Here is a 12955-nt window from a genome sequence, read left to right as displayed (position 1 = left end):
ATTGTGGCATTATGCTTTAATTGATCGAATGTGTAAATATAAATTTAAAACAGTTTCACGTTTGTAAACTATTTATCAAAATTGACAATGATTATTACAAAATTGTTTACATAGTAAATATTTACCTTCTTTTTCAAGTATATAATCTGTGCATTTAAGAAACATGTATAAAATACAAAATAACAAGCATGAAATAGTGTAACCAACCAAATTCAACAGACAACCTCCTGTCTCAATTACGATATGTAATGAGTGTTATGGTAAGTACAACGATCCAATGTTTACGAAGGAAGTCGGAATATGACGGAACTTTCCAAATACGGAAGAGCACCGACCGGAAGTAACCTTTCAAAGGTTGTAATGGCAGCGCCCAGGCGTAACTCGTGTAAATAGCATTTTAGAAGGACTCTCGAGAACAATATCAAAGTAAGAGGTGATTTGTTTATTCGCGCACCACAACTTCAATATGGTTCTGTTGAAATACATGGTTTAGAACTCATTCAGTGATCGAATAAATTTTTACGGACCTTTTAGAAAATGAAAATAAAGAGAATTCGGTAGTTGACATTTTGTCCTTCACTGGCTTCAGTTTCTTGGTCAGTCAGTCACAGGATAATTCATTGACTTATATCATGTCAGTTCCAGTGACACTGTCAACTGAAATGTGTACTACGATTTGAATGTGCATGGGCCTGTATAGTAACAAGACGACTGCCAAAAGGACTAAGATCAGAGATCACTGTGTGAACTGCTTGTGTTTGAGACGGAGTGTGTTAATTGGAACTTTGTCTGAGGGATAACCACCAATTATCCCAATCAACACACTGAGTGACTTGTATGTTTGAATGTATAATGCATGATTGCATAGGGTTATTGAATGCTCAAAATGGTAGAATATGTGAATATGGTGCTGTGAATAAATAATGATTGCTTTGAACATGATGAAAGTGAATTAAATGAAATGTGTTTAAAGTATATATGCTAGAATATGTGAATTTAGTGCTGTAGATAAACAATTATGAATATATATTTTGTTGTTGTTTTTAGGTCAATACTGGTTAATGCAATATGGTGTCTGATACTGACTCATTTTAAATGCAACAAATATAAAAATAAATGGGTGTTGGTCCTTGAAATTTGTGTACTGATATCCAAATCTGTGTTTGAGTTCGCCAAATGTGTGAATGTTTAGCCATTTTGGGGGGTACGGATCTCTGTGGGTATGGATCTTTGTGGGGATGAATCTCTGTTGGTACAGATCATCTAGTATCCCACTTAGACTATGAAAACATTTCTTTTTGTCAATTAAATTTTTAAAAAAAAATTCTCTTTCCTTCTCTGCTGTTTTGTGGAATCAAAGATACCAGTCTTGGTTTTGTCTGATCTAGGCTTGCCTAGGCTTTTAGTAAAAATAATTTAAAAAGAAATTCCTTAGTCATTGCATAGGACTACAAGGGAAAGCATGTTTTTTGTGACACCACAGACACTTGGACAATTAATAAGAGCAATCCAATCTCAAGAACATCTCTTTCTGTCCAGTTGTTCATAAATAACTGCAAAAATATTAGAAAATTCCATATCAATGGCATTCACTGCCGGACCCACTTATCTATAGATATATTACCCCTGATCTATAAATTAAATTTTGACGTTCGTGCTGCTGTAAATTGCCATGACGTCACATTCAAACAATTTTTTATTTGAAGTTTAGTATGGAGTTTCCATTGGATGAGAGGTTGGTCACATGACTGCAAAACTGAAGTTCATAAGTGTATGAATGACACATTTTAACATTCATACTATTTTCACAAGACTGTATTCTTGAAATGACATAGACACTGACGGACTACTTCCACATTCATGGGGAAACCCCCTAGGAATTCCCTAGCACGAATAAATACAGATGCATTGTTTCTCATTAATTAGACCCTTTAATCTTGAATTTGGCGTTTTAGCATACATCGGGATAAGTCAGAGAGTTTGATTGCATGCCCGTTTGATTGCATTAAAGATATTCTCGCTACAACCCATCCTAGAGAACAAAACGAAAAAAAGCACATCCATACTATCGTGGTAATGACTTGATCCATGTCAACACTACAGTGTCAGTCTATAGCAATCTATGAATTTACCATACTATGTATGTGATACATCTTTACAAAGACCTTTCAATGATCGAGCAATAAATCAGTGATGACTAACACTTGTAATAGCCACAGGTTCATTAACAACTTCTGTGTGAGTTCATTGGAGTATGAACCTTTATTGAATGAGGGCCAAATATTGTATGAACGTCTTCGCAAGCCCTGACGTTCATACAGCTTGACCCACACTCTATGAAGGTGAGGGTTCATACTCCAATGAACTCACACAAAGTGAAAGTCAGTCCTTAAATAACATCCCTTATTGTGGAAACTGAAGCTAGCTATCTGCACTTTGTACACTCAAGACACTGGTTATTACTGTTTACAAACTGAAAAAGTCAGAAGAATGATTTTGGATAATAAATAGAATCTCACCCTTGTGTCTTTTGATATCAAATACATCAAGATGAGTCAATAAAAGTTTAAAACTCCTCGGCAAGCCTCCAAGTTCTAAACTTATATGTTTTGGGAGCTTCGCTATGTATTGTAATGTTAGGGTTGTGCAGTTATTGTTGACTAATGATTCCAACAATGACATTAGTATTTTGTATCAATTCACATGAAGATTCTTGGGTAGAATAGGTCTTCAGCAACCCATCATTGCCGTAAAAGGCGACTATGCTTGTCGTAAAAGGCGACTAACGGGATCGGGTGGTCAGGCTCGCTGACTTGGTTGATACATGTCATCGATCCCAATTGCGTGGATTGATGCTCATGATGTCAATCACTGGATTGTCTGGTCCAGACTCGATTATTTACAGACCGCCATCATATAGCTGGAATATTGCTGAGTGCGGCGTTAAACAACAAACAAACAAACAAATCAAATCACATCACCTGTCATGCTACATGTATTGTTTCACCTGTGAAGATCCGGGTTAGAATATAAGTTGTAGCAGGATCACGAGGGGTACATGGCGTTTAATGCACCATGAGTTAGGTTTTATATAACGAGCCGGCATTTACATTTACAGCAATTTTATTTATATAAGTGAAATTTGTGAGATTTTATTCCTAAACCTACACCTTGGAATAGGCTTTGAAGACATGAAATAGTATGTATGCAAGTATGTCGTGGTAGTTGTAGCCTCAATGCAATGTTCATGGTATCTATTGTCTTTATACTACAAAATTCTGGTTTATAAGCATGATAAGTACAGCGGATAAGGAGGATGAGGATGTGACGCTCTACCACAAGACCACGGAGGCTGTCAGCAGGATGGGGATCGATAACATGGATGTTGTATTTGTTTCTTTCCTTTTTAAAATCGGAGATTAAACATCCAAACTGAAGTGTGATGTTTTGTCCACAGAATGGCGTTCCTGGGTGCCGTGCGGCAGAACATGCAGTACATTGCTGCAGTGGGCGCCGCGGTGCTGTACGTGGGGAAGGTGTATCCCCAGGTGTGGGGAATCCGGCGCTACCTGGAAGCTGTGCAGCTGTATAAGGACGGGCTCCCAGTGCCGCTTGATGCTGACTCAAAGAGAATCGGACAGGAGGTAACTCCCACACACCTTGGCTCTCTCTTCCTCCAGATTGGGAGTGATGACTCACAGGAAGTTTGTTCTTTTGTTTGTTTGTTGTTAAATGCTGCAGTCAGCAATATTCCAGCTATATACCCAGGCAGCAAGCCTGACCACTCGATCCCGTTCGTTGCCTCTTACAACAAGTGAGTCAGCTGACCTTGACTTCTTGTTGGTAGTGAGTCAGCTGACCTTGACTTCCTGTAGTTAGTGAGTCAGCTGACCTTGACTTCCTGCTGGTAGTGAGCCGCTGACCTAGACTTCCTGTAGTTAGTGAGTCAGCTGACCTTGACTTCCTGTAGCTGACCTTGACTTCCTGTAGTTAGTGAGTCAGCTAACCTTGACTTTCTGTAGTTAGTGAGTCAGCTGACCTTGACTTCCTGTTGGTAGTGAGTCAGCTGACCTTGACTTCCTGTAGTTAGTGAGTCAGCTGACCTTGACTTCCTGTTGTTAGTGAGTCAGCTGACCTTGACTTCCTGTAGCTGACCTTGACTTCCTGTAGTTAGTGAGTCAGCTGACCTTGACTTCTTGTAGGTAGTGAGTCAGCTGACCTTGACTTCCTGTAGTTAGTGAGTCAGCTGACCTTGACTTCCTGTAGTTAGTGAGTCAGCTGACCCTGACTTCCTGTTGGTAGTGAGTCATCTGACCTTGACTTCCTGTTGGTAGTGAGTCAGCTGACTTTGACTTCCTGTAGCTGACCTTGACTTCCTGTAGTTAGTGAGTCAGCTGACCTTGACTTCCTGTAGTTAGTGAGTAAGCTGACCTTGACTTCCTGTTGGTAGTGAGTCCGGTGACTTTGACTTCCTGTAGTTAGTGAGTCCGCTGACCTTGACTTCCTGTAGTTAGTGAGTCAGCTGACCTTGTCTTCCTGTTGGTAGTGAGTCAGCTGACCTTGACTTCCTGTGGGTAGTAAGTCAGCTGACAATGACTTCCTGTTGGTAGTGAGTCAGCTGACCTTGACTTCCTGTAGTTAGTGAGTCAGCTGACCATGCCTTCCTGTTGGTAGTGAGTCAGCTGACCTTGACTTCCTGTAGTTAGTGAGTCAGCTGACCTTGACTTCCTGTTGTTAGTGAGTCAGCTGACCTTGACTTCCTGTAGCTGACCTTGACTTCCTGTAGTTAGTGAGTCAGCTGACCTTGACGTCCTGTAGTTAGTGAGTCAGCTGACCTTGACTTCCTGTGGGTAGTGACTCAGCTGACCTTGACTTCCTGTAGTTAGTGAGTCAGCTGACCTTGACTTCCTGTTGTTAGTAAGCTGACCTTGACTTCCTGTAGCTGACCTTGACTTCCTGTAGCTGACCTTGACTTCCTGTAGTTAGTGAGTCAGCTGACCTTGACTTCCTGTTGGTAGTGAGTCAGCTGACCTTGACTTCCTGTAGTTAGTGAGTCAGCTGACCTTGACTTCTTGTAGGTAGTGAGTCAGCTGACCTTGACTTCCTGTTGGTAGTGAGTCAGCTGACCTTGACTTCTTGTAGGTAGTGTGTCAGCTGACCTTGACTTCCTGTAGTTAGTGAGTCAGCTGACCTTGACTTCCTGTTGGTAGTGAGTCAGCTGACCTTGACTAACTGTGGGTCGTGAGTGGAGCTCCTGGGTTGCTTGGTGGAGGCCTTGACCACAAGGCTAGACAACAGTGGTTGATAGCATGAGCAACACTCCTTACCATTGACCTACACACACATAACCCTGTGAAGATCTGGGTTAGAGGTAGGGGCGGTCGGGTAGCCTAGCGGTTAATGCGTTGCTCGTCACGCCGAAGACCCGGGTTCTATTCCCGACATGGGTACAATGTGTGAAGCCCATTTCTGGTGTCCCCCGCCGTGATATTGCTGGAATATTGCTAAAAGCGGCGTAAAATCATACTCACTCACTCTGGGTTAGAGGTGGTTTTCAGCAACCCAGGCTGTCATGAGACGATTAGCTTGGGTGGTCAGGCTCTATGAATTGGTTGATTGCATGTCATTGTATCCCAATTGGCATAGATCTGGGCTCATGATGTCACCATCGTCATATGGCTGGAATTTTGCTGAGTGCAGTTTTAAACAACAAACAGATTGAAGAAACATGACGTGTTGTGTATTTTCAGATTCTGACCAACATGAAATTGGATCCTGTTTCCGAAGCCAGTGTCCGGTTCTTCACCGTTTATGGACAGAACCTTCTCAGCAAAGGTTCCACCAGTACCAGAGATGGCGCCATTATCGGTATTCCCATCAACTTCACGTACAAGTCAACAAGGGAGATTGAAAGAAACAAGATTACCCTGAAAAATGAAGCCATCGATTGGCATTCCGACTCTGGATCCTCTCTGCTAGACTCGTTGATTTTCAGTGAAAATGCAAGACGTTTCGCCATCGCTCGAGAACTGATATCCGTCAACACGTACCATGTGCACACACAGGCCATACTACTCTCTGGATTCTTCTCAATTGCTTATTGCACAGGTTTTGTGTTTAACAAAGTTACCAATTTCCACAAGAAGGCGCCGTTACCGGCAAGAATGGTTGTCTATAGTTTTATCGGCTTTGTTGGTGTGACCTTATACTATTTAGGTCTGGACACATATAATAACTACACAGACCGAAAAATTGAGCGACGGACAGCATCTCTGGGGAGGGACTATGTGGAGGGGGGAATTGAGTACTACAGCCAGCTGCTGAAGAGGAACGTTGCTCTGCGGTCATTGATGAAGGAGGGGGGCCCAAAGACATACACAGCGTACGGAAACACAGTGCACACGTGGCGAAGTCCCCATATGCCCCTCTCGGCAAGGAGAGACAACCTGCTGGCCATGTTGAAAGCTCTCGATGCAGAGAGCAAGACTGAAAAGAGTTCCTAGAACTGTGCATAGGAAATTCAATAAATACATATAAATTTTTGAATAATTATATGTGATTTTGCTTATAATAAGTTGTTTGTCAGGGTATCAGGTCTATTTCACCCGTTTAGCAGACAATATTTTTCATATATGCTGGTGCAAAAACTGTTCCTTTGACAGTGAATGAATTTTAATTGTATATAATAAGGCGTTTAAGATCAGTGCACCCATGGAAGAAATCCAACATTGTAGAGACAGTTTGGAATCATTTGAATATACTTTTTGTTATCTGAAACGTTCAACTTTCTTTTCCTTTCAGGCCTCTGAATACACTATAATGTAACTGAAATACTGTTCATAAGAATGAAACAAAAGTGATTCAGTATACATATATCTGCCCATACTCGTCTAGGGTAATGGATGTTCCAGGCTGCTCCTCCATGAGCCTAAATGTTGCTGGGGGCACGGATGGCCCAGTCGTCTAAGGCGCAGCAATTCGCTGTGCAGAGTTGCGTCCCGTGGACAGGCCACAAACCTATGATTGTGGGGTCGAATCCCGGTTCGCCCCGATTATGTTTCTAGGTTTGTCAGCACCATACCCGTGCTCGTGGGTTTCACCCAAGTGGTAAACATCTGAGACCTGCATCACTTCGGGCTTTTCTCACACATTAAGCTAACATGCTGTGATATAACTGGAATTCTGTTAAAACCCGTGTTAAACACAACTCACTCACTCACAAAATTTTGCTGAGCTGTGTGCCCTGTAAACCTGGTGTCCTTGACACTCATCATGCAGTCATTCTATGGGAATTACAGTTTAAAAAAGGCAGATTTCACAAAATAAAAAAACAACATAGCTAAATGGATAAAAAGTCCTATTGACGGACAGCAAAATGCAAAATGTTGTTGTGGAAAATAATTACCCTGAATTATAATATCATATGTCAGGTTGTTTTGTTCAGCAGTCAGTGATTGTACCATGGATTTAGTGTTTGGAGGGGCAGTGGGGTAGCCCAGTGGTTAAAGCGTTCACTTCTCATTACGAAGACATGAGTTCGGTTCCCCACATGGGTACAATGTGTGAAGCCAATTTCTGGTGTCCCCCGCCGTGAAATTGCTGCGATATTGCTTAAAACAGCGTAAAGCAAAACTCACTCCATCACTCACTCACTTGTATTGGATACTGACCATGACCACTGAGGGTTTCTGTTGTGCTGATTCAGCACTCTCGCTGGTGGCGGCTATGACTGGTGGCAGTGTTTAAACTGTATAGGAAGAGCCTTAGGACTTTATAAGATGCACCTGTGAAGGTCCTGGTTAGAATTGGTCTTCAGGAAAATCATGGTTGTTGTAAGAGGTGTCTAACCGGATTGGGAGGTCAAGGTCGGTGACATAGTTGGTGTGTGTCATCGTATCCCAATTGCGTGGATTGTTGCTCATGATATCAATCACTGGATAGTCTGGCCCAGACTAATATTTACAGACTGCCGTCATATAGCTGGAGTCCCTTGGGCACGCCAGAAACCTATGATTGTGGGTTCGAATCCCGGTTCGCCCTGATTATAATGATAAATTATGTTTCTAGGTTTGTCAGCACCATACCCCTGCTTGTGGGTTTCACTGAAGTGGTAAACGTCTGAGACCTGCATCACTTCAGGCTTTCCTCCCACATTAAGCTGACACGCCGTGATATAACTGGAATACTGTTAAAAGCGGCGTTAAATCCAACTCACTCACTCATATAGCTGGAATATTCCGGAGAGTGGTATTAACAGGGGTGAGAATGTTCCCCTGAATTTTAGTGACCACAAATTTGTTAAAATCTCATGGCTTCCCCTTAAACACATCTAAATTATGGACCACGCTCCATTGCAAAGATGTTTCAGCTCAAAAGGAAAATATCCATTTTCATCCCTGCATTAAACAACAAACAAAATCTTTTCTCACAACAAGTGATGTAGGAAATGGAAGATCGTGTTTCAGTTATGTCAACGGTGGAGCTGATGCAGTTGAATCAAAGGCGGCCATGGTGACCTGAAGAGAGGTGTCAACTACATTTCTTATTTCCATTCGTTCATACATTGTAAACTGGTGTTTTGGCGGTTTACCAGGAGGAAGGACTGGTTATAATATATAATACTCAATTCATATCGCGATCCTAGTTTTGTATCGTGATCCAAGTTTTGTAATTAGCCCTATCACTGCGCGTATGAATACCTTGTCAGCGATCACCATCATGGCGAGTACACGTGAATGCTAATGAAATGTTGTTGTGTCCTCGCAGTGCATGGAGCAGTAGAGAGCACATAACAGGCCCCGTTCGGTTTCCCACATAGATCTATAGACAATGTATCAAGTCCCTATCTGGTTCCCTCAGCTGTTGTATTGCTAGAATACTGCCCAAAGCAGTGGAAACCGATGTTATGTTATTAATCAAATATTGCGTAACAAGTTCCCCTGCAGGTCGGGGTGGCCCAACGGCCGAAGGCAACAGGCTGCTGCTCAGAGTTACGTCCCTTTGACATTTACGGGAACAGCTTTTTTATTTTCTGTATTTTGTCCAAGGTTTGTCGGCACCATACCCATGGTTTCATCAAGTGGTTAGTCTTAATGCTAGAATGCCATAGAGACTTATAAAGTGACTACAATCCGCTTCACATAGAGCAAGATTCCAGTTATGGCCAATTGAAGCACCTGTAAAATATGTTTTTCCTTTAACAAATGAACCACTCTACGTGGTTGATTGGTTGGTTTGTTGTTTAACGCCGCACTCAGCAATATTCCAGCTATATGACGGCGGTCTGTAAATAATCGAGTCTGGACCAGACAACTCAGTTATTAATATCATGAGCATCGATCCACACAATTGGGATCGATGACATGCAACAACCAAGTCAGCGAGCCTGACCACCCGATCTCGTTAGTCGTCTCTTTACAGCAAGCATAGACGCCTTTTGCTGCAAGCATGGGTTACTGAAGACCTACAACGCAGTTGACATGTGCAAGTATACCGCCAGGCCTCTGACATCACTTGGTTATAACATACCGGTACATAACTAACTGTGAGTACGTGCACTTGAGACCCGTAACGAGCCGGGATTGAATTGGTCTTCAGCAACCCATGGTAGTATGATTCATCTATATCGAGTGGTCAGGCTCGCTAATGCATGTCCTCGTATCCAAAGGGCATGGGTCGATGTTCACTGGATTGCCTGGTCCAGACAGACGTCACATAGCTGGCATATTGCTGAGTGCGGCGTTAAACAACAAACAAACCGTGCACTTGCTATTTCTATGTATCTCAGATCCAATATCAATAACAAGGCGTTACATTCATCATCCAAGCATCCATGAAAAATAATATTTACACGTCAACATGGGAACTGCGACACGAGTGAGTGACCGGGTATGGTTTTACGCCGCTTTTAGCAATATTCCAGCAATATCACGGCGGGGGACACCAGAAATGGGCTTCACACATTGTACCCATGTCGGGAATCGAACCCGGGTCTTCGGCGTGACGAGCGAACGCTTTAACCACTAGGCTACCCGACCGCCCCAACTGCGACACGAAACACAACAGATCATATATTGTGTTGCGCCTGGTCACTGTCGTCCGGTGTCGAGCACTGGCTCATTAGTGGGGGAGTTTCGTGAAAATTTGTGCACTTTGTGATAAAAGCATGAAACATGGCACAGTTGTAGGTGATAGCATTCTAAATATTTTCAGATATGGGGCCACACAACATAAATCCAATATGGCCGTCAAATCCAATATGGCCACCATGGAGGAATTGACCCTATATCTGTCACGAAATGGCTCCACTAATTAGGCCGGGACATCGAATATCAGTACGGCGTTAAGGAAAATCACCAGCTGTGGTTGAGTGAACCTAATCAGTCGACTGTCCCATATGGCTTGGAGCCAGACTTCCTCCGCCTTGCCCACTGGAACCATGACAAGCATCTTCTCGGATGTTTGCGTTATTGGTAAAGTTGACCTGGAGAGTTGAAGTCACCCCCTAGTCTCGTGGAAAGATTGTGTCACTCTGAATCTTTATGCATATATATTGATATGAAACGGATGAGGCGGTCTCACAGGTCTCGTTTATTTCTAGTTCAGGTGGGTGGATCAGTGGAAGGGAATTGTCTACTTGGCTTTTATTCAGCGATAACAGATCATCAGTATTCCTGAAGCTTAAGCCAAATTCTCTTGTTTTTATTTTACCAATCCGAGAAGAAATTCTAACTCTTATGCATAAAGACACAGATGAGCCATCTTCCCGAGGCAAGAGAGTTAACTGACTTTGAAAGTCCAGTTACCACCCTAGCCGAACTAGGCTGGAATTACTGTGCTCGATCGTAGCGCCACCAGTGGCTATTACCAGTTATGTCCCTTCAAAGCCTCTCCTATGGACCAATCAGATTCCACCTCGCGTATCACTTGCTTCACACAAAATGGTGATCTGATCTGATCGATAATCAAGATCTATATTGTGATAAAACGGGTCTTACGTCGCGAAATGCATCAAATCATGTGAGCACCTTTATTAAAAACATGAAAAAAATTGGAAAATATCTGCTGACAACGAGTTGGCGGTGCACATGCTTTGCAAATCCTGAAATCGATCGAAATCTGCACGACAGTTTACGAACCGGATTTCGATTTCGGTGCGCAATTTTGTTTGGACTATGCATAGACTCGTTAGTCCAGCCATAATGCAACTCCATAATACCAGATTAGAGTGGAAACTGGATTTTTATAGTCAGTTAATTCTCTTGTCTCGGGAAGATGCAGATGAGCATCAAATATGCATCTGTCCACAAGTTTATCTCTTTAACTGTATGTGAAGTGCGCTTTCAATTTGTGTGTATATTGCCACATGTTTGTATCTAAAGGATGGTCACTTTATTGATCGTTTCATTGTCATATACTAAACATACATTCCTATCAACAATGTCTAGAACATGACATTAGAAGTGAAGCTTTAAAGTAAAATCCAATTACTGAAATTACATGTGATCATTTTCGCGCCAGGCTCTTCTACGAAGAATCCATTATTTAAATGTAACAAATCTTTAATATAGTTCACTTATTAATTAATACTCAATACAAAGTTTGGCCTGTTGGAAAACATTGTGTACTTAAATATCCCCTTATTGTATCATTTTTAATAATGGTTGTCATAAATAATGTACGAACACCACACAAACTTGAATATACAGCTGGATGCCGCTTGGCTCCTGAGAGTTTCTGGGGCTTGCTCCACACTGAAGCACATGTACCACATGTGGCGTCTCCTTGGGTAAGTGACTTTGTTCAAAATGTGCCTCTGTTCACCCAACAGTGATGAGATGAGATGTTAACCTTCCAGCGCATAACAGGCAGCTTGGGTTGTATACTCCTCAGGGAGCTGAGAATGATTATTGAGTGTACACTGATCCAGTGACCGTGGTAAAAATAGCGCTTTGAGCATGCCCGAGTGCTATGGAAATATGCATGCGCAATATGAATAGCCTAGCCTACTATAAATTGCCTACTACAGTATGTCTCAGTCACAAGGCCGTTTATTGTGACAACATTTGTCACGCACTGAACATTTGGCTTTCAGTACAACTCTTTTACAACATTCAACATATTCCGTTACAGAATGATTTGTTTTGAGAGCTTCCCTGCTCTAATGACAAGCAGAACGAAAATACCATTTAGTTGTATTGTCATTTTTTTCAAATCCTTGCTGGCTGTATGTCACCAAATTACCATGTATTTTAAGCATATCTGTGATGTGATATGCGAAAATCTGTACTCCTGTAATCCTGTACTCCCAATCCTTCAACGAAAAACTGCTAACAGATGACCCCCCTTCACTGAAGTACATAGCTTATCATCTGGTATTGTGAACCCAAAATCGTTAAGAGTTCTCCTTCTCCCAAAGGGGCGGTCGGGTAGCCTTGTGGTTAAAGCGTTCGCTCGTCACGCCGAAGACCCGGGTTCGATTCCCGACATGGGTACAATGTGTGAAGCCCATTTCTGGTGTCCCCCGCCGTGATATTGCTGCAATATTGCTAAAAGCGGCGTAAAACCATACTCACTCACTCCTTCTCCCAAACTGTGTTCATTCAACCTGTAAGTTTCACACGAATAAGTTTTGTTTGTAAATGTTGGTGGTGTCATGTTTCATTCCTAGAATTTACACAGCTAATGAGTCTTTCTTTCAAAGACTGCTGAACCCCAAAGCTTGTGTATGGTATGTCATGAATTAAAACATTTTCGTTGCATTTCTTGATTTTTTTAAGAACCCTGTGTGATCTTTGTAGAGTAGGTATTATTTTCAGATACCTTCTGAAGCTGTCACATAAACCGCTTTGTTCGACTCCACATCAGGAGGAACGGTTTCTTTGACCATGTTCTCCTTCATAGATATCTTGATTTGCCTTCCTTCATTTTCCAGAGCTTGTACTGAAGTAGGTTC

At 42.2% G+C, this 12955-nt stretch overlaps 1 protein-coding gene across 1 annotated transcript; it reads left to right on the top strand.

Annotated features, from left to right (window-relative positions):
• The first annotated feature begins 340 nt into the window (after window positions 1-340).
• LOC139470151 (transmembrane protein 177-like) lies at window positions 341-6759 on the top strand. Its single transcript, XM_071252450.1, has 3 exons — window positions 341-426; window positions 3458-3644; window positions 5751-6759. Exons 2-3 carry the CDS (start codon window positions 3459-3461, stop codon window positions 6501-6503), a joined length of 939 nt encoding a protein of 312 aa, XP_071108551.1. The 5' UTR covers window positions 341-426; window position 3458; the 3' UTR covers window positions 6504-6759.
• Window positions 6760-12955: the final 6196 nt, after the last annotated feature.

The sequence above is a fragment of the Haliotis cracherodii genome, unplaced genomic scaffold (assembly GCF_022045235.1).
Source record: "Haliotis cracherodii isolate W230 unplaced genomic scaffold, xgHalCrac1.p SCAF_20, whole genome shotgun sequence".
In the NCBI taxonomy this organism is placed as follows: Eukaryota; Metazoa; Mollusca; class Gastropoda; order Lepetellida; family Haliotidae; genus Haliotis; species Haliotis cracherodii.
Note: the sequence above shows the minus strand (reverse complement) of the source record. Positions and strands in the feature narration are given on the sequence as shown.